General features: G+C 45.4%; 1 protein-coding gene across 1 annotated transcript in view; it reads right to left on the reverse strand.

Annotated features, from left to right (window-relative positions):
* Positions 1–7,044: 7,044 nt before the first annotated feature.
* Positions 7,045–22,510, reverse strand: part of Fam78b (family with sequence similarity 78 member B) — an 86,943-nt gene continuing 71,477 nt past the window's right edge. The window contains exons 2-3 of the mRNA XM_026777536.1: positions 18,174–19,071; positions 7,045–9,650 (exon numbers count right to left, since the gene is read on the reverse strand). Of these exons, the coding sequence (XP_026633337.1) occupies positions 18,549–19,071 (523 nt within the window). The 3' untranslated portion in view covers positions 7,045–9,650; positions 18,174–18,548. The remainder of the gene's footprint in view (positions 9,651–18,173; positions 19,072–22,510) is intronic.

Consider the following 22,510-nt stretch of genomic DNA (forward strand, 5'->3'; position numbering starts at 1 on the left):
AAATGCTGGTTCCTAGGGGGTATTTCATCCTTCTACCAGATGCTGGTTCCTAGAGGTATCCTATCCCTCTACCAGATGCTGGTCACAGGCTCACCTTTAGACACCCATTTAATGCCTTAACATTTAGAAGAAAGAGCCAGTAGTTGACCCAGTAGGTGCTGTGGGACTGAGGGGGGGCAGTCTTCTTTTGTTCTCCTGATACTGGGAACCCGCTGATGTTTTTAAACTGAACTCCCTTCCCCTTACTGCCCTGAGAGCCTTCTTGCTATATTCGGTGGTCTTTTCCTAGTGTGGTGGAGCAACAAGTGCTAACGAGAGGCCCAAGATTCCCTTGTTCACCTTCTAGTGTCCACCGGCCTGAACTCAGCAGCAAGAAGGTGCTTTGTTGGCAGGGCCGGAAGAGGCAGCACTAGCCTGTGCACTCTGTGAGCACTGGTTCCTTTTCTTCCCTCTGAATTTGGGTCATCTGGTTCCTGAGTGACTCTTCCTCCCAGACTCGCTGTCACCTGGGAATGATTCTGATTTTATTCTATAAACTCTGAGACTTCCCAGCAGTCTCTTCTGCCTTTGGGGGGAAATGAGGATTGTGTGGCAGGAGCCTTCCCAGGAACAAACTGTGAAGGGCTAGACTAGGGAGGAAAAATACCATAGCGAGCCAGTGGGATTAGTGCTAGGCAGGGCATTTTCCTAAGGGTGCATCTCTTTGTAGAGGCACAAGCTAGCCTGGAGTTTCCTTACAAATCAACCATCCTAGAATTGACTCAGAAGACAAGATTTTTGGGGGGGCTGGGGTGGGGGACATATCAACCTTTGTGGGGGCTTAGCAGAAGAACCAGAGACCCTGGGAGGCCTGATCCAGCCTCAGCACCCACTGTCTGAGAGTCTGAGGGTCCAGTCTTTGACCACGTGACCACAAGCGGGCTTGTGGATGAGTTGGGGAATCTATTGACTGACCTGAGTCATGTATATACTCATATACAATATTCTGTCTGTGTGTATGCCCGCTGGCCAGAAGAGGGCACTAGACCTCATTACAGATGGTTGTGAGCCGTCATGTGGTTGCTGGGAATTGAACTCAGGACCTTTGGAAGAGCAGGCAAACACTCTTAACCTCTGAGCCATCTCTCCAGCCCCCCTCAGTGGTATATCTTTATGTTAGTGGTGTTTATGGGGTGCAGATGGGGGCAAAGACTGGGGATTTCACACCCAACACGAGGTGACACCTTTAGATACCCATTTAACACCTTCGGATTTAGATGAAAGAGCCAGTAGTTAATTCAGAAATTGTCTGTGTCCTGTGGGTTTCTATTCTGGGTGGGGCGAGGGTGTTAGGAAGAGGGAAGCTTACATTCTCCATCAGTTGCCATTCTCTTCACCATCTCAAAACCATAACAGAAGCCACCAACAGTTTCACTCGGAGACCATTTCTCTGTCTTTCCACAGTGATAGAAAACAACAAAGACCGTTTCCCGGGAATGAGTAATTGCTACAGCACAGAGTAGGCAGTTGGTTAGCGATAAAGACAAAGTCCGGCACTGGGAGGAAAGAGTGTGTTTAGAGTACATCTTGTCTCGGGCTGGGATATGGATTTCCAGTTTGGAGACTCAGGTTGCCATGACTTTCAGTATCTCCCGTGCCCTGTTTGCTTGTTTCCAGAGTTCCTTCATCTCTACCCCTTCCCTTCCTCTATCCTGGCCATCCTCTCTGAGAATGAAACCAGCCACTGTGTTCCTTTTCATCTTTGTCTACTGTGTGGGCGTGCTTTCTTTCTAATTTCTCTTGAAATCTTGATCAGAAGGAACCTGAGTCAGGTAGTGAAGACATGTTATACATCCCCAAGCTGGCGGGATGACGATGAGGCTGACTTACCCCTGTGCAGTCGCATACTCTGCCTTTGGGGAGAAAAGAGCAGGCGACGTTTGGCAGTGCTGTGAAGACGAGCTTTACTTTCGTATTTCTTTGCCATAAGTCTGTTTTTTTCTTTCACTTTTTTTTCCTTTTTTGCAGTATAATATAATGTTTTGAAGGCTACAATATCTCTCTCAGAGAAACTCACTAAATTTCAGGACCCTGTCAGAGAGCAGAATTGGTTTTCCTTCTTAGAATTTGTTTCTTCCAAGCCTGTCCAGACGCCGGGCTGTCTTATTTGGCAGCTTAGACGGATGGACTTGGGACCAGCTGCCTTTCAGCATAATATGGCTCTGGTGACTGGAGGAGCAAAGCAGAAGCAGGCTTCTGCAAAAGCACAGTGCGTTCGGTTGGATGCTCTGGGCTCCACTCACTTCTCAGGGAACAGTCACCTGTGAAGTCCTTTGCTCCACTCTTGGCTGCTGTGGGAAGTGCTTAGAGACTCCTAACAAGGGCCATGCTTCCTCAATATATTTAGGGCAATTCTGCACATACTTTTAGAAAATACCTTGGGAGTGGGCTTGCTTTGAGTCCATGTGAATCAGATAATTAGTTTAAAGACAGAAAATATATACTGTTTTAATTTTTTCTGGCTTGACTAAGGATTGCTTTGGGAGTTTGTGTGTAGCATGTTATAAAACCAGCTCCTTTTATTTATATTTATTTACTTAATGACTCACACAGAGAGTAGGTAAGTGGCATTTTGAGATAGCCAGCGGAGCTGCCCCAAAGCCTCACGCTTGTTCTGTGTCTTATAATTCATATCAGAATTTCATATCTTGTCTTACCTTATGTTTGCAGGGAGCCCATCCATGTTTTACACACCTAGTAGGAAACCATATCGGGTTTCAATTTTAGAACTCTAGGCTAGCACTCCACCCACTGGGCTACATCCCTAGCCTGGGTTCTCAATTCTAGATCTTCTGGAATTGTAGCTTGCGCTCTTTCCCACTGTACCGGGTAAAGTCATACAGTAGAGTCACAGCAGCCATACTGGGATCCTTGCTCTGACTCTCAGCGGATGTGTGACTTTGGCAAAGTCACCTTGTCTCTCTCTCAGCTGCAGTAAAAGGAGTCTCCATGGGTTTCTGCAACAGTAAGAGCAATGAACTTGGCTCTGCTTCGGAATCTGGGATGTGAAGAGCTGAGGCTTCTGTGGCCTAGGAAGCCCATGCCTGCAGAGGTTAAGAGGGAGGCCTGAGGAGGCTAGAGCCATTCAAGTAGTGGGTTTATTTGACAGCTACTTTGAATAGAATCCAGACAGAGTATCACCTGGCAGGAACTTCCCCAGTCCTCTCCTTTCCCCTTATCTGCCCTTTCTTCCCTCCCATACTTTGTAGTATTTAACTTTCTTATTGTATTGATTTTCTTTTTCTTCCCCTCAGAGGGACAGATCCTGTTTACAAGGCAGTCAGATAGAAGGGGGGTCCTTTCACTCCGCAGGTCACACCAGGAGCCTTTAATTATGCAAATGTAGGCTCCCTTGGAGAAGGGGAGCACGTGGGACGTGGAAGAACAGGATTAATTTGCCAAGGGAACCTGGGGCATTCTGGGAGTTGAGGAATGGCAGCTCAATTTATCTTCCCAAGGTTTGAAGCTGGGCTGGACATTAGAGTCTCCCAGGGGCCTGGGTCTGGGCTCAGAGCCTAGGAAATATGGTGAGGTGGTTGTACTGGGGAGGGAAGGGTTCAGGCTTTTGATCTGATGAAATGTAGTCCTGGCCCTCTTAACACCCTGTGCTTTGGCAACAGTGACTGGCCTAGTGGCATGCTCAGCCAGTGTCTTGATATCCTGACTGCTGTGAACTGCTGTCTGCTTCAGGCAGGAGTCAGAGGAAGCACCGGTTAGCATGAACAGTTGGCTAGATTCTATTTTGGGGAACATGGTGGTGGGTGGGTAAAACAACTTCCGAAAGGGATTGATTGTGTTTTCTGCTATGAGAAGGTAGGAAGGTTTCAGTAATTAGTATGTTGCATACTTTACGCGATCAGATTTGTAGCTCAAGATGCTTAGGCGTGTTATATCACTCCCTCATGGAGAATATTCTATCTTTGCGTTCCCAAGTATCTTCTTTCAATGTAGCCAGCTTAGTTCTGAAAATCAGAAACATTTGTGCTCCCTCTCCCAGGTCACCAGAGTTCAATACAAGCTTCAAGGTTCTTTTAAAATGGGGAACAAATACAACTTCTATTTCCAGTTTACCCCAACAGTCGCACATCTCTCTAGCCCTCACGCCTACAGAAGAGCTTTGTACACATACATTCTACAGTGAGACTCATGATGGCTGGGCTACTCTTTGGTGCTTAGAATGAATGAACAAAGGAAAACTACCAATGTCCTTTATAGTGTGTGTGTGTGTGTGTGTGTGTGTGTGTGTGTGTGTGTGTGTGTGAGTGTGTGTGTGCTGGTGCCAACAATCAAACGTAAGGCCTTATACTTACCTAGCAGGTGTCCTTTCATGGGTGGTGGCCTTCAGATCATGCTTTATGACAGGGATGATGCCGGACTCCCTTCTCTAAGTTGTCTGTGGAAGTGCATTCTACAGAGTGGAGCATGTGTTACTCTGCCGACTTGGGCAAGGTGGGGCTGTCTTAAAAACACAAATGCTTCGTGGAGCAATGGAGGCTTACCCCTTTAATCCCATAATTTGGGAGGCAGAAGGAGGAGGGCCTCTGGCCTCTGAGTTTGAGGTCAGTCTGGTCTACAGATCTACAGAGTTCCAGGACAGCCAGGGCTACAAAGAGAAACCCTGTCTTGAAAAACAAAACAAAGCAAAAATGAGTACAAACGTTTAAATCTACCCCTCATCCATTTGAGGGCATAATTTTGTCTGACAGAGGCGTGATGGAGGTTAGTAGAAACTATTATCTTTTTCTCTTTATCTGTGTCTCCTTGCTTGTGAGGGGGGTTGAGGAAGAGAGGAAGGGAGGGAGGGGAAGAAGGGAGGGAGGGAGGGAGGGAGGGAGGGAGAGAGAGAGAGAATGAATATTAATTAGTGGCTCTCAGTCTTCTTAAAATTGCTGGCCCCAGAGAAGAGTCATGCCTCTTGTGGAAAATAACCATGACAGATTTGACTAAAAGAGAGAGCAGCTATTAAGCTGGATGACACCAGCCACTTAACCAGCCAGCAATGCAAGAACAAGGTGCAGGTGGTTGGGAGAGGTAGGGGAGAGGCCTGGTAGAGCTAGGGACTTCAGTTACTTCCCAACTACACTGACTTCTCAGGATCCAAGTGCATGTTAGGGCCTCACTGCCAACGCTGCCCTTCCACTCTTGCTTAGAGGATAGCTGACCTTTTAAAAATTCAACTGTGAGAGAGAAGGCAACGGTGCAGAAACTTAACTGCCTGCCTGGACTCAATCGTTCCAAAATAACTGGGTTTGGGTTAGCTCCTTGGATGGCAAAGGTTCAGCTAAACTTTGTGTGTGTGTGTGTGTGTGTGTGAGGTGTGTGTGTGTGTGTGTGTGTGTGTGTGTGAGAGAGAGAGAGAGAGAGAGAGAGAGAGAGAGAGAGAGAGAGGCTGACCAAGGTACTCTAAGGAGTGGTAGTGAGAAAGAGGTGAAGGACAATTTCTGTGATATTCTTCCAACTTCTCCTCCCTGAATCAGAGACTAGAATAGTGGTATGGGCTGATTGTATGTTCTCCTCCCCAAATCCAAATGCTTAAATCCTAAGTCCTAGGACGATGATGTCAGAGGTGGGAGAGGTGGGGCGTTGAGAGGCGATTAAGTCATGATAATGGAGTACTTGTGATCTGAATTAGTGCCCTTGTGAAGAGGCCTGAAGGAGCCTGTTCACTCTTATATGTGAGCACAGGAGAAGGCTGTCAATGGACCAGCACCTGGGTCCTTAGCAGACCCTAAGTGTGCAGGGAACTTGATCTTGGACTTCTCAACCTTTAGGACTGTGAGAAATAATTGTGTGTGTGTGTGTGTATGTGTGTGTGTGTGTGTGTGTGTGTGTATAAGCCACCTAGTAAGTGGCATTTTGTTACGGCAGCCTTAGCAGATGAAGACCAAGAACGTATCCTCAGGAAGAAGGGGGAATATATTTCTTTTTCTTGCTCACAATGTCTATGTTTATTTCTCCTTGTAAAACTGCTCAGTGAATGGAATCTGGTTGCAGTATGTGGCCTTCATTGGCAGAGCTTTAAGTATACAGAGCCTGACTCTTGTGCCTCTCCTCTATATATCCCAAAGCTTGTATGTACCTGGAGCCTTCCCTTGGTTTTATGAAAAATTGGGTACTAAATAATAAACAAAACATTATTTTATTTTTGGGGAAGTGTATCTCCTTCCTTCTTCCCTCTTTCTCTCTCTTTCCTCCCTCTCTCCCTCCCCTTCCCTCTCTGTGCATGTGTGTGCATGTATGTGTGTCTGGGTGCCTGGAGAGGTCTGAAAGGTGTCAGATCCCCTAGAGCTCGAGCTACAGGTAGCCGTGGATCACCTGACATGGGTGCTGGGAACTGATCTCTGATCCCCTTGGAGAGTAGCAAGTGCTCTTAACCCCTGAGCCATCTTCCAAACCCTCAAATCCCCCACCTCCTCAGTACTAAATCTTTAAGGACCCAATTAAAGAAAAAATATATACTTGTTGTCATTGTTGAATACATACTGTATTTAACTTTTTTTTTTTAATCCCAGAGAAGTGAGATGCAACATCCATTTGAGTTTATGTAACATCCACAGACTGACAACTCAGAATTTCCTAATTAAAGTCATTGTTAAGGCACTCTGCAGAGCCAGCTTTCATCTCTTCCTTTGTGGCGTTATTCTTCAAACTGTAGCAGAATACCTGGCTTCTCTGTCTTCAGCGACACACATACATGCTCATGCTCTTAGCCTCCACTTCTGTCCTCGACGACACCAAAAACAACACAATTTTAAGGAAGAAAATCCATTTCGGGGGAAACAAGGCGAGAGCAGAGAGGACATGTACACATAAATTAACTGATGGGCCAGTAGCAGGAAAGAGAAGGAGCAGGAAGGAAATGGAGCAGGGTGGGGTAGACCAGATGGTTGGTGGCCAGTGAAAAAATAGGCTGCATTTCCCAATGAGGTTTAAACTAATTTAGCTGGTTCCTTTATATATATATATATATATATATATATATATATATATATATATATATATATATATATATATATTTTATTTTAAAGATGGGTCCAATGCAAGGGAGGTATTCCAAAATTATGGGATGTGGATGTAGGTAAGTGTGCTTGCTCATGCTCATGTACTTATGAGCTGACTTTAAAGATAGGTACGGGGAAGGGGAGGCTCTAAAATGCCCTCCTGAGATAAAAATAATCTCTCTTACTGGCCCACTTCTGCACCTGGAATTCCCAGCATTCAAGCTATTCCTTCAGATTAAGGCATCGTCTATAGCCCCAATGAAAAGGTAAATGTCACCTAAGAAGTGTAACACTCAACTCTTTAGCACCCACCGACTGAACCGTTTTCTATCAGAGAGCAGGACCCTGAGAGATGGGACTTGGTGCAGGGCAGTCTGATTAACAGGGCAAGACGGCATGGTGCTATGAATGCAGGAGAAATAAGCTGCTAAGGAGGCGGGGTACGAAAACAGACTCTGTCTATGCTGGGGCACTCTCTTGTGCATACAGCATACACACTCTCTAACACACCCAACAGTTCTTAGACATTACAGCATTCTGCAGGGAGCACTACGATGGCATTCACTTGGGCCCTCGAGGAAAGGTGCTCAGGGAATCCACCGAGTGCAAGACAGCACAAGTTCTTGATTGTTTTCAGGTAAAGTTCTATACTGTAAAGTGGAAGTTCAGCATCTTCAAAGGTCCACGTCGTTTATATGAAGGAGGTACATAGCACATACACACACAAACACACACACACAGAGACACACACATGTGCACGCGCACGCACACACCCCTTCACTTATATATTCATTGTTTGAGAACTTGTCAACGTGAGAGGTGAGAAGTCTCTAATCATCTATGATTTGGAGGCTGGAGCGCCTGCGGGTTGCTGTCAGGTTATTGGGCAAGGGACTGTTGGGGGACAATACTTTTCTGTTACGGATGACCCTTTCCTGTCACCAGTGGGCCCTCGGGTAATTCAGGTTGCTCTGCAGAAACAGCCAACCCTTGGGTTATAAAGACCGGAATAAGCTTTGCCTAAAATTGGGACAGAGAGGCAGGGAAACCCATGGAACCTTCAGGCTCTTGGAGGGAGGCATGTGTGGTGGGGGCGGGGGGATGTGCAGATGGAAGGTGAACTTGGGCAGGGGACGAGCATTTGCTTCTAGAGGGCAAATGCAAGCATCAGCCTCAGGTGTGGCTCTTGGGACCAGTCAACCTTTGGGTCTGCTCAGGTTGATGGTGCCAGTGGGGAGAAGGTGTAACGAGGAAAAAAAACTGGAGCAATGGGGACTCTAGAGAAAGCTTGTGAACTAAAGGAGGAAGGGGTCTTGGAGGTGGACAGGGATGTAGAAGGGTGTTTTTTTCCTATCAACAGCATTGACGAGTTAGAATCATCTGGGTTCCTCAAAAGACCTCGGCTGCTCAGCTCCTTGGAGACTCTACGACGGATAACTGAGATGGGAACCAGGTGTGTGGGTTTGAGCTCCTGACCTAGCGCTAATGCGCATCTGGTGTCAAGCATTCTGCACCAGAGCGGAAGGAGAGATCCAGTGTTAACAGTCAGGCTGGAGCCTGCTGCTCAGTCTTGCACGGGTTTGTGAAGGAGAGGAAGGGAAAGAGTGCAAAGGCAGGAAGGGGCTGGAAGACGCTGACTTTCCGTCTGGTTAGCTGGACCTGTGCTGATTAGTGGGGCTGGGTTGCTTGCTACTAGCTGGTAGTTTCTGATCCCATTTTGGGTTGAAAAGCTGGCTGGGGTGGAAGTATTTGGGACTAGGGAGAAGAATTTTCCTCTTTTTTTTTTTTTTGTGGCTTCAAAGAGGAATCATTTACTGTGCTCTGTAGGGGTCGACAAGACAGATCTGGGGCTGATGTTTGAGAGAGGGAAGTTGATTTCCTGATGTCTAATAAATATAGATCCCATAAATAAATAAATAAATTGGGAAGTATACCAATAAATAAAACAATCAAGAAAACAACATAGACCACTTTTGCCCTGTTGGGGGAAATTCTGCTCTCACTCCACTGATCCTGGTGACGTGAGGGCTGTTCTTGGACATCCGAAGGCACCAAGCCTGTCCATGGTAGGGCGAACAGTTGCCTTCCAAAGACCGTAGAGAAACCTCAGAGGATGATTGACATTGGCTATCCACATAGAGAAGAGTGAGGAAAAGGGGAGATAGATATTCTCCCTGTTTCCCACCCAAAAGTGTGGGGTGAGGAGGCAGGCTTGGGAGCCAGGGCTGGGCCGTGTGGGGTCTCTTCAGTCCAGGATGGCCAGCCTTGTCCTTGGGAGGCTTCACGTAGAAGGAGGGGATGAGCAGGATGTGCGGGCGAACTCGATTTTTCCACACACAAAAGCTGCAGCAGGCACAACTTCCATTTCAACAAAGCTCCCCCATGAGCCAACCAGCTGGCCTGGCTGGACACACGCGGTGGGGGAGAGGAGGTACTGGTCACAGGATGGGAGGGTGGTGAGGAGACGGGCAAGATGGCACTCTTTTTAAATAGGAAATCAGCTGTCCAGGGCATCAGCTTCTAGCGCCACCAGCCATAGCTCGTATCCTCCTCCTCAGTGTCTTGCCGTGTGGTTCTGTGTGCTGGGCTTGCCTTGTCCTACTAGGAGACCTGCATGTGGACAAGGAAACATGCAAACAGTGCACATTGAGACAGTGGCCAAGGAAACACCATTCCTTAAAAGCAGACATTCATAATTCAAGCTTTGTAAGTAGATTTTCAAATGGATAATAGCTTGAATTTTGTGCAAAGTTCTGAGCATCTTCATGTACACATCTCTATAAAGGAGGTCTGTAACTTTCATCTATTCTTAAAAGATTAAAAACTAAAGCAGTGTGAAGGGATCTCAAGTCACTTGTGTGTTTAGTCCATTGGGAAAGCACAAAAGAACTGCAGAAATGGGTGGAAATTCCAGCAGGGCCCCAGAGAATTCCGGGTGCAGGAACCGGACTGACTGGAGACCTGGGTGGAACCAGGATTTCTGTCATTGACTCAGGACAATTGTCAAAGCCTTCGTCTTCACTATGTGTCTATATCATGCCATTTGAAGCTGTCAATCAAAGTTTCTTTGGAAGAAAATATACACCAGCTTTTTTTTTTTTTTTTTTTTTTTTTTTTTTTTTTTTTTTTTGTGGGCACGTGTATCTACCACTTTATGTAACAGCTGAAGTCCTAAAAAAGTGGGTGGACCCAATTTTAAAAAATAAAAAAAAAAGCATTTTTGAATGCACAAAGGGAGCTGTTCTTAGGTAAAGTAGATGTTGTGAATCCTTTTCTTTCTTTCCTGAACTTTTGTTTGGTGTGTATATATATATATATATGTCACATATATGTCAAAGTGCACGTTTGTGTGTGTGTACACCTGTGTATGTGTATTGTATGTGTGTGGGTGTCTTTCTCAGGAGTTCTACACCTTGTTTTTTGAGACAGGATCTCTCTCTCTCTCTGAGCCTGGAGCTCACTAGTCGAGCTAAACAGGCTAGTCAGCAAGCTAGCCAGTGACTGTCCCCTCTGCCACTCCACTCCAACGTTGCATATAGATATATGCTGCCATGTCTGGGTTTTGGTGGGTGTTTGGGATCTGACCTCAAGTCCTCATGCCTGTACATCAAGCACTTCACCCAGGGAGCCACCTCCCCAGTCACTTGTCTAGATTTTGTGTGTGCTGGACTTGCTCACAGGATCGCTAGGGTGCAAATGTTTTTATAATTCCACATTCTTATTATATATATTATATGGCTTCAGTTTAGGAAGTTATGTAGTCAGTTAAATAAATTTGTCTTGACACTCTGAAATTAGAAGATAAACCCATTTCATATACAAACAGGGACTTGGTCTAAGATATGTTTTAGAAAGCAGCCCTCTCTGTACCCTGTTCACCAGAATAGCAGCCATGCCTTTTGGCACCTGTAAATGCCAGTTCCCATTTCTGCAGGAATGTGATTAGTCAAAATGGGTCAGAGGTGCTGAGTGTGCCAGACTCTGCCAGCCCTTGGTACCTGACCTGGCAAACATGGTGAGGTGGGGAGGAGGTTGGGTACAAGGTAAGCAGATGTGAACAGAGGCCTAAGCCGAACTCACAGTCTACTTGGTGATCACAGAGCACACCACACAGATGCTCATGAACGAAAGTCATGTCACCAAGGAGACTACCTCACTAATCATGCTCTTTATGATTTATTATTGATATTAATCCATATATCATTAGTCTATTAATTCTATAATATATTATATAAAAGCAATTTAAAAACAGCATAATTTTTGTATAGAAAATATTGTGTGTGGTTTACTTTTGTCTACTAGTTTTCCTAAGGCAAGACACAAGCAACCCAGTTAAGTTTGCTCTGTTAAGTGTGCTTTCATAAACACTTGTGGGGTGCACATGGCACTGACAAGGGGCCTCCTTCTTGTGCCACAGATAAATACGTCAAGGTCAGCATGACATCAATACGAAATCAGGGTCCAGGAGCCCAGTCCCCTGGTCTCCTGTACCAATGAATAATATATTTGGGATATAGAGAGCTGGGTGGAAATAATCTACTAAAGGCAAAAAGACAAGATTTTTTTTTTCTGTAACAAGCTCATAATTAAACTGACTGTAAAGTTGTTTATTCTTGTACACAGAATGTCCTGTTTCTCTTTCCATGAATGTACTCAAAGAAGGAATGCTTTGATTTTATTAGTGGCTCTTGGGACTAGAAGTTTTTGTTTTTGTTTTTGTTTTGCCATTTAAGAAGATCCATGGAAGTTTTTATTTTCTCGAGAGACAGGGTTTCTCTTTGTAGCCCTGGTGCTCCTGGAATTCACCTTGTAGACCTGGCTGGCCTTGAACCAAGAGATCCACCTGCCTCTGCCTCCCAAGTGCTGGGATTAAAGGTATGTGCCACCACTGCCCAGCAAGATCCATGGAATTCTTTAGGTGAGATAGTCCTTAGTTTTCTGGTATGTATGTGTGTGTACATGCGTATGTGCAAGCAGACGGAGATAGGGGTGGCAGCATCTCTACCTCCGTTCTTCTGATATGCATGTGTACAGTCTTTTCTCTCTGATTAATTAGAAGTAATAGCCTTCCTTAGCTTCTGGTATGTGAGAGAGTAAAGTGGGAAATAATTTAATTGGCTGTCTTGCTTTCAAAGCCCAGTTTAATGAAATAGTTCTCAGCCTGAAGTGCATGCATTATCCTTCCTGTTATTTTTACAATTAGCGTGTCATTGGATCACGTTTGGGTGGAATATTCTAATTGGTTCCTAGGGTGGGGACACAGCAGATGGAGAGATAACCTGAGTGCTGGGGTGTGTACTGTGCTTTCATTAGGACAGTGTGCCTGAGAAGTCTTGTTCTGTTACTTAGGCATGAGAGAGGGGACATACCAGTCTCTAAAAATGGTAGACTGTTTGATGCACCCATTGGGTACAGAGATGACTCTGAGACACTTTACAAGGTCCTGGGCTACCTCCCAATGCATGACCCAGTGGCACAAGGACCGCCTTCTACAGTTGCCTATGTGCACTGTCCCACTGAGGGCACGGATTCTGTTTTGCCAAGTATGTAGGAAATACTTGTAGAAAGACGTGCTGGAAGAATGAGCATTTGGAGAATCCCATGATACCTTCCCTGCTTTGCTCTTCTGTGTGGACAGCAGAGAGTTAGAGGTAGATGTGAAGTGGGGCCGAGAGTAAGGAGCAAGCCAGGCACCAAAGGCAAACACCAAGAAGGTTTGCTCTTGCAGGAGCATGTGAGCACACAGGCCTGAGAGTGAGTGCCTTCTTAAATTCTACGTGTCCTAGTACCTTGCTTGCCTCACCTTCACCCTAGGTCTGGCAACTAACAAAACATCCTGTTCTCCTTTTTATCTCCTCCTTGTTCCAGTAATGCTGGGCCTCAGCCAGCCCTCAGTCAGCCCCAGATTCAACGATGCTACCATTTAAATATCTCACAGCACTGTCTGTATCCCTTACAATCCTCAGTAGCACTGGGTTCTGCTTGTGTCTTGGCTCTGTGTCTGGTTCTTTCTTCTTCACTGTACAGTTGTGACATATGTATCTTCCATACACCCTGGTATTTCTGAACCAGCACTCAGCTGTTTTAAGGATCAACCCACTTTTTCTAGGTAAGCTGAAGACAAACATGGGCCTAGAGGCAAAAGAAGCTCGATGCTTGGCCATGTGTCCCACTGCCTAGAGCCTGAATCTGTATTTGTCTTGGAAAGAGGAGCTGGTTCTTTTAGGGAGCATCCTTTGGCCAAGCTGGGAGAAAGGAATAATTGAGGCATGCAATAGGGACTGGGACAGTCTTAAAGACAACTGTGCAGGGGGGCCAAAAGAGACCGTAAAGAAAGGGGTCACTATAGGCAGATGTAGAGAGAAGACAGAACCAGCCATACCTCCACCATTGTGAGATAGCCTGGGATATGTTGTCTATGCAGAGGGTGAAGGGAAGTACTTCCTCATTTTATCTCCTTCAAGATGGCAGGTCTATAAAACCACCTGCAAACTTTAAGGACTTAGCCAAAACTGTAGGGACAGAAAGGCCAGTAGAGACCCAAGAAAAGATTTAAACGTGTGTGTGTGTATAGAATATATATAAATATTGAATACACACACACACACACACACACACACACACACACACACACACCCCTCTGTGCTATATGACCACGAATGAGGAAAATACAGCTGTTCTGGGATGGCTTTTGTGGTCATTTCAACCCAGCCAGTTGTGCTGGGATTTTCCATCTGGCCCTGTCCTGACACTTAGCCACTTGTCTCCTACTCAAGGAGGAGCTTTTAGCTACCTACAGGACCTTGTGGCCTTCTCGGCTTTTTTTTTTCTGCCCCTTCCTGGGGATAGTACTCTTTTAGCCAGGTGGCCAATGCTGGGGAGAGCTGAGAGATCCCCAACCTTCCCAGAGACCAGGCTTTGCTCCGCAGGGACGGAATGAGGTTTTGGGTTTCCAAGCTGATGGATCCTGAAGGTCGGCTCACCAGCTGCAGCCCATGTGCTACTGATCCAACAAACAATGTCTTACATCAGGCAATGCCTCGCTGAGACACTGGAGTGTTTCAGAGATCACGCCAGTGTCTACTGAGGCTAGCCATGGGCTTTGTTATACGAGAGCGTATGCCTGACTCAGGGATCAATACCATGTTTCCCCATAGGAATTCCTATAGAAGTGCTTGGGAATGGTCAGATAACCTTGGCAACTCTCTGGGAAGCTTTCTATAGGCAGATGTCCTACCAGAAAAATGGGGACCAGATGTACTCCAGATCTCAAAAGAAATTAATGACAATAAGACTCTGGGGTAAAAATATATGTGTGCTTGTTCACTGAGCTTGTTCACTCGGCTCCTGTTCTATCTAAGGATCATTTAGGCTTAATTATAGAGTTCAGGCATTCATTGGGTTTTTGATTAATTTTCTTTTCAGCCTGGAAAGTGTGTGAGTGTGGTAGGTCTTTGTCCGTGCGTGTGTGCGCGTGTATATGTGTGCACTTATATCTTTCTTTGCAACTCAGTTGGGAGCTGGCTCTAGCGATGTTTAATTGCGCCCTCTGTTCTTAACAAGAACGCTCAATGTGCCAAGAAGGCCTTGGAAAGCCATTGTTTTCACTGCCTCCGCCCCATGGGCTGCTCCTGCACAGGCATTGAGGGACCGCGGGTGGCAGGGCAGTGTTCAGCTGGGACCTCAGCTGTAGGATGCATGCTTCCTGTCTGTCTTTGTACTTGTGTTTAAGGGATTCGGAGACCAGGGGAACGGCTTTTCCTACTCCATTAATTACAAGTGACAGCCACCTCCCCCACACCACAGTCCCTGACAGGCGTTTTTCTGGGCCAACCTCCCTGGGGATTACAAGGCTCTTTGAGGAAGCAAACAGCTTTCATTCTCTCATTTTTAATGACTCCACTTGGTGGGTAGGGGAGGACTACATGGCCGTGCAGATGACAGTGACCTGCCTTCTCCTTTTCTTTCTTCTCCTTTGTGCTAAGGGGTAAACTAAGGGACAGCACCATATAGAGGGAGAAAATGGGGGTTTGAGCCAAAAGGCCCAGTTTGAATCCTGGCTTTTGGCATTTTTCCTGTTTGTGTGCCTGTTGGATACATCATTTACCCTCTTTGGTCTCAACTTGCTATTTGTAAGATGAGGACAATAACACCACCACCATCACCACCGAATGACACTTCTTACGATGACTGTGGATGAGAAAACACGTATGGAAGCCTTTTGCAAAATCTTTTATAAATCATTGCTATTTTATTTTACTATGCAGAGTTTTTCTTAGACCATGACTTTGAGGTATTCATTGTGGGGGGGGGGGTGTCCAAAATGATTCATTGACTGGAAGGCAGACAGGGGACCAGCCTCCAGTCTCCCATGTGTTGTGGACGGCAGCAATGACCTGCCGATGTGGTATGCAATTAGCAGAGAACAGATTAAGGGTTCACTATCAAAACAGCTGTCACAGATAGAAAGTAATCTGGAATATTCCTTTTTTGACATTATAACGGAAAGGGTTCTGGACCCAATTGTTTTTAATTTCTCGGCTAATTGATTTGTGGGTGAACGATTCTGGAACAGCGGCAGTGTTTCTGGCTGGAGACGAGGAAAGACCCCAGGCCCCAGGCAATGTGCCTGGATTGTAAGCTGTGGTCTGGGAGACTCAGGCCTGTGCTGATGAGCTTTGTGATCCTGAATAGTTGACCTAATTTAAATGGGCCTCAATTTCCTTGGAGATCATAGACTAGAGGATCTCAAGGGTGACCTTATTTAAGGATTTAAGACCTGATGAAATGTTCTTCCAAATACAGGAGGTTTTAAACTGTTGTGTCACTAAGAAACTATGACCCAAATACAAAGTCCAAATATAGTTTAGAGACCACCCAACTCACACCAAAGGTTCAGAGCGAGTCCATTTGAAACTGATGTTGTCTGGCATCAGACCCCTGTTCTCAAGGGACATGCAGGCTGATGGGATAATGCAGGTGACCCCAGCAGAGATCTCAAGATTAACTCTCTCCTGTAAGAGAGCCCTTTCTTTGGCAATATCCTGACTAAGCTAAAAGTCAATGATCCACAGACAGAGAGAAAGGGGGTCATCTCCTTGTAAAACAATGGTAACTTTAACATAATTGGCTATTGGGTAATTGAGTGTTCTACCAGGTTGACTTCAGGACTGAGAGAGAGAGAGAGAGAGTTTAGAGAAGTAACAAATGACAGCGGTAAAGCATATCTGCATAGTGATTTTACCTTTTATAAGCCCTTTCTCACATATTTCTTCTCAATTGTTATTACATCATTCCCCAGGAAACCACCTGGGGGTAGTTTATTTTAAAAATCTGAAGTGATTCTTTTTAAGTAGGAATAAGCTTAGGTAAGAATGCTGCACCTTGCTTTATAAGTACAGACAGGTCTTTGAAAAGCTATATTTTATGGAAATATAATTGTGTGACTCATATCTTAATGTGCTAGGGACATTTAAAGACTGAAACCTCCCATAGGATTTTTAATATAAACTCTTTCTTATTCATCTGTTGTTACAATTTTAGATGTGTAAAGAAAAATCAGGTTTTCTTAAAGTGGGGCTATGTGGCTTGGATTCCAAGATCAGCATCCACTGCCCCAAATCTCATAAAAGTGGCATCTAATTCAATGAGGGAGAGATTGGTGCTTCTTGTGTCAGCATGGAAAATAAGCAGCTTTAGTCTTCAGCTTGTAGCTCTCTGAGGTCAGCTCTGCCATAAAGAAGGAGGGAAGCATGGGAAAGTACAGAGAAAATAACAAAAATAACAGCTGAGTTATTTCTAAATAGAAGAGTCTTTGCAACTCACAGATGGGCATTAATGTGTTGTTATAAATGACTTGCCATCAATTACTAGTCTATGAGAGAGGAGCTGATGGCTGGGGTGTGAAGTTAGTGCTATATAATTTCGAGTCGCATCCTCTGGGACTAGAGCATAAAAGCAATAAAACTAGAGTGCATTTTAAACAAAAGCAATGGACAAGCCTTCCCAGTTCACATTCTCTGTCCCCAAACTTTGGCAGGCTTGGGGTCAATGACAGAATCGGTATAATGGCTCCAGACTTGGAATCTCACACTTCTGAAATTAAGCTTGAAGAATTTACTTATTCAATGTACAACATTGTGAGAGTTCTGTAGTTTGTTCTCCCGGGGAGTTTTGGAACAAAGACGGCTCCATCTCACAACCTGCACTACTGAGATTAACAAGGAAAGCTCTTTTCTGGGAGGGAGTGATTTAGGCTGAAAGGGTTGGAAATCTTACCACTGTACATACTTGGAAACTCATTAGAAAGTTTTACACAGCTGGATTAAGGACATCTGGCTTCCCACCTTTATTGGCTGGATCTCAGTGATACAAGTTTGCTTAAAGAAAATGCCCAGATTTTCACTAAAGAAGTAAGAAACACTTCCTCCCTACAGCTGGACAAGCAGTTAAAGTTGAATTTTTGTAAGTATAGTTGAAGTTAACCTATGTGGACTTATGGTGTATATACTATGTGTGTTTAAAGGCCATAGATGAACATTCAGGCACTACTGGCAAGACTCGTTGTTATTATCTCTGAATACTGATGTGTGAGAACACATGTACATGCACAGATGTGTACACTTCCTGTGCCCAAACAAGTCAGAGATTAAAACTCGAAAGTATCTTTCTCATTTGTGGAGATGTTCCCGAAACCCTGCAATGACAGGAGGCTGTACATCTTTGTAAACCAAGGGCTGGTGAGGAATCTGTAGTTGTAAACAAAGTCACAGACTGAGTCACTAAAAAACCCTGGAGGGACCCAGTGCCACAGTCACTGCAGAAAACAGGAACTACATAGCCAATACTGTGACTAACACTTAGAATGAACCATCTCTTTGGAACTAGAGTGTATGGAAGCAGCCAGTCTCCACTAGGGCTGCGGAGTCAGCACTTTGGACAGCTCCTAGGGCAGCTCTGAGACAGAGTGTTTACGTGTTCCCCTCCTTCCAGAGAACGTGCTGACGATCTGATCATCAACTAATATTTGACATTAATCTGTAGCAACAACTTCTTCTCTCTCCCCATCACCCGGTATCTTTCACCCAACTCCCCAACACCCTCCAGTCACACACGGGGGACTATCTTACGAACACCTGGTGTGGATGTTTCCACGCGCGCTTCTAATTGGTTGGGAAGCAGCATCCGCCACAGGCACTGTTTAGTTTCATTTACCTCCCCTGCATCTCACAGGAAAGAAATGGTCAATAGTTCAAATAAAAGAATCATCCCGGTCAGCTGCAAAATATGGCTACTTGCATGGTAATCACAGCAAGTCTGTCAAATCAGTGATTTCTTTATTCCTAAGAGGAAGGGGCTTTTCCTAAGGGTTATGGTTCTACCACCCGAGGAGCAGCTGGACTCTTCACAAGCAGCTGCAGAGGCTGGCAAACCAAGAGGTCTGCTTTGGCTCAGAAACTCAGTTTGGCTCCTGCCACCCCTGGCAACACACAGCTGGGCAGTCCGCTTCTACTTAGGAGGTATCACCACCAGGGGTGGCCCCCGCTTGGGCCTCCACATGAGGACCTGGGCATCATTGGCATTGGGCTTCACGAGTGCGTTAGGGGGGATGGGTTCCATCCGGCTCAGAACCCGGGGCTGCTCCTGCTGAGTCCTGCCCACTAGCCGGGCCCGTTGCCCCAACAGCTGAAGAGGGTCCACTTCAATGTCCACTCTCATCCTCCACTTGATGGTCTGCAGAATGATCTTCTCCTTGGTGGTGGTATTCATGGCTACCAGCCAGGTGGTAAAACTTTGGTCCCTCTTGATCCTGGTGAGAAGTGGCACGTTGCTGTCACTCACTGGCACTGCCCATGTCACGCTGGGGTAAAAGTTATCATTCATGCTGACGGAGAACCTGGAGATCTTGTTGGTGGGGCCAACCAGGGTCACAGTCTCTGTGGTGTTCCCGTACCAGGGGTAGCTCACCCCGTCTGAATCACTGATGGCTTTTACTCTCCCTTCCCTCAGGTCAGGCAGTTCCCAGCTTGACCTGGCAAAGCAGAAGGGACACACAAGAAGAGGATGAATGAATTTTTTTTTTAAAGTTGGACAGGTGCCCACCACTTTACTAACACAGACAAATTGGGCAAAATGGGAAATTGGGAGGGGGAATTTAGACCATAAAGTTCTATGCTGGGCTGTATCAGGATTAAATGAGAAAAAAAAACCCAATCTAATTGAAATTAAAAATAAAACGCAGTTAAAGTAAGTTAAAGAAAAGCCTAGCTGACCCAATGGAAAAGCCCAAAGGATCAGCAATGAGACCACCAATAGTTATCTGCTCATTGGGATGACTGAGATGAGCGGTGCAGAGGTCACCCATGGCAGGATGCACCTCCACGGGGAGAATGTGTTTGGATAAGGTTTGACACCCAGAACAGGTGATACAAAATTTAACTTGAAAGGATGGAAGAGAAGGAGAAGAAAGGAGGGGTAAAAGAGATGAGGGTCAATATTATATTAATTTCTTAGAAAAGCCACAGTAGTAGAATATCTATTCAACAGAGCATCTTTAAATTCTACCATGAAACCAAACCAGCACCCAGAAAACAGGTCAAAGAAAAGCCGTGATGGAGCACTGGCTACTTTCCCCCTAAAGCTAACATGCTTTGTGGGAATCGCTATGGCTGGCAGCTCATGTGCTGCTCTCCCCTGGGCTTAGTGTCCTGGCTGGAATCTTCATCGCCATGATTGTGACCTTGGCATTCTGAGTACCTGTCTACTCTTCCTGTCCATTTCCCATCCTTACACAGAATGACAGAGGAGCACATGTGGCCATTCTTAACCCACGTATCTCCTCCCAGGGTATGTTGTGTATATCAATGATAATCATAATGGTCATGATTGATAGTTACAGAGCACCTACCTCATCCCAACCATGGTATTATGTACTCTGTTATCACAGTTTATGTTCAAAAGATTCCACACTGTAACTGGATTTTCTTTTCTTTCTGTCTTTTTTTTTTTCCTCCAAGAGAGGGTAGAGACTTAAAAGCATTGGTATATATCGTGTCCTATAGATTCTACAGACTCTAAGAGGTTAGATTGTTTTACTCTGGAGTCTGTGATTTTGATCATTGTATCATACTACTTCCAAGTACCCATGGTAAAGGGAACCTATGCTGTACAATGATCTAACTAACAGCCCCTAGCACAGTCATGGGGAATTTGACCGGACCCTAATAGTGACATTCTACGTATTTCCACCCCCGGAACCAGGAACGACAGCAATGCTTGGCAATAATGCTTATAAGTCAATAATTAAAGAATGGTGAGTTTTTCATTTATTAGCTAAGAGGTGATGGCCTTGTTTGATATACAGTTCTTCCTCTCCAGAGATGACAGAAGATCTGGCAGGGCTTACCCAAATGGTAGAAAAAGGAGTTACTTGCTCAAGCTGACACTGATGTCTCAGCATCCCCTACTAGGGAACATGGAAACACTGCTGCTTCTGGCTACCCCCACGGTACTTTCTATGCCAGTCACCCCAGCATAAGTGAAGGGAAGGCTGGACCGCCTGGGGAGGAGGTGAGCCCGCAGCTGCAAGAGGCTTTTCTCTTGTCTTCATGCTCTTGATGACTGTTGAGAATAATTGTAGTGTATTATGGTTGGCAGAAGCTAAGTGACAGAAATTGACCTGATACAAAGTCGAAGCGAGCTCATCTTACTGTGCATGCTGGTGTGCTGTGCCAGGCGGAGCCCCCCAGATCTAACTGTAGCTCCCAGTCTTCTCCTTCCCTCCCTCCTTCCCTCCCTCCCTCCCTTCCTCCCTTCTTGAGACAGGGTCTCCCCATATAGCCCTAGCTGTCTCTGAACTTGCTATGTAGACCAGGTTGGCTTTGAACTCAGAGATCTGTGTGCTTTCTGCCTCCTGGGATTAAGAGTGTTCACCACCATGCCTGGCATCACTTCTAATATATATACCTCTCCTGGCTCTCTGTGAATTTCATGGCCTCTTTTTAAAACCAACTGTTGTCACACACATATATATTCCTAAATACAGTGGCATATATATATATATATATATGTATGTATGTATCTATTCACATTTTACTGTACAGAAATGAGTGTGTTGTTTGAGTGTAATATAATTATGCATGAGTTAGCATCGTAGAGAACCAACTGGCTAATCTGCTTGCAGGGTTCATGTAATGACAACATTGGAGTCATTGTGCCCCAACTAAGGGGACAAGACAATGTCATCACTAGATATTATTTCCAAACCTCAGTTTTTATTTTTCTTAGTAGTCATTGTGACACTTTCTGAGTGGCTGGGGGACAGGCATTCCCAGCAGTGCCAGATCAGGCTTGCTCCCTGCCCCTCTCACAGCCAACTGTGCTGTGTTCAGTCTGGAGAACTCTGTTTCCAGTGGATGTGCTTCTTATTCCACTACAATGCTGACCTTTTTGGGACTGTGTACCCTGATGGTCAATCCAATTCCTTTGTCTATGATGGAGTTATAATTTACATTTTGCCTTTATCTCCCTGCCCAGAGCCAAGGGCAGAGACCTGAGACCACACTCTCGAAGACAGCCAGGTTGGAAGATAATAAAATTTAGTTTGGTTCCAGGTTTTCTTACAAATGGAGATGGTGTAATGAGGAGCACAGTGTGCCTGTCTCAGAAAAGAAGGAAGAGAGTGGCCTCATAGGATGCTCTGGAATGCATGTATATCCTGAGCTTCTTAACCACCACACCCCAGCAAGAATATATCTGGCAGAGCATAGGCTTGGGCTTGTGACCTTAGCAAGCTACACTTCTGTCTCATTTTGCTCCTGTCTTACAGTTGCTAAAGCTCAAAGTGGATCTCTCCTACAGCCCCATGGAGTCAATATCTACCTCCATCATGGAGGGGTGGCTTAACTTAGGAAATAACCAAACTCATCAAGAGTAAAACCTAGTGAAGGAGAATGGCTTTCTATCAGAAAATTATTGCATTTTTATTTCTTATATGAAAATTATTATTTATTCCCAGACAGCGGCTTGAAAGAGCTTGGCCTATAAAATGCATAACTGGTTTATGTAGAAGATGAGATGGCAATGGTTTTCCCAGAGGTCCTTTTTAAGTTTCAACAGTGGTCGCCTGGAGTGCCTTGGTGGGTGTTAAGAGGATGTCTGTGATCAGGATGCTGAAGCACTTTAGATCCCGCATGGTCCAAACAGAACTCCCCATCATCACCTCAGAGCTGGACCTTCCCCTCTCTGCTACATCCAACCTTTCAGGTCAGAACTGAGGGCTGTATTTGCCCTTCCCACACCTCACAGAGACCACCGCAGCCGCCACTCAGCATCTTGTGACTTTTGCTGCACAAGTCTTGTGTGGATTTACTTCCTTTTCTCTGTCCACTGCTGCTCACAGCTTTCACATAGCACCTCTCCTAAACGGTTACTGTTGTGCCCCACTAACTGTGTTCAATGCTGACCCCCCC

This window comes from Microtus ochrogaster, unplaced genomic scaffold (genome assembly GCF_000317375.1).
Source record: "Microtus ochrogaster isolate Prairie Vole_2 unplaced genomic scaffold, MicOch1.0 UNK70, whole genome shotgun sequence".
Lineage (NCBI taxonomy): Eukaryota > Metazoa > Chordata > Mammalia > Rodentia > Cricetidae > Microtus > Microtus ochrogaster.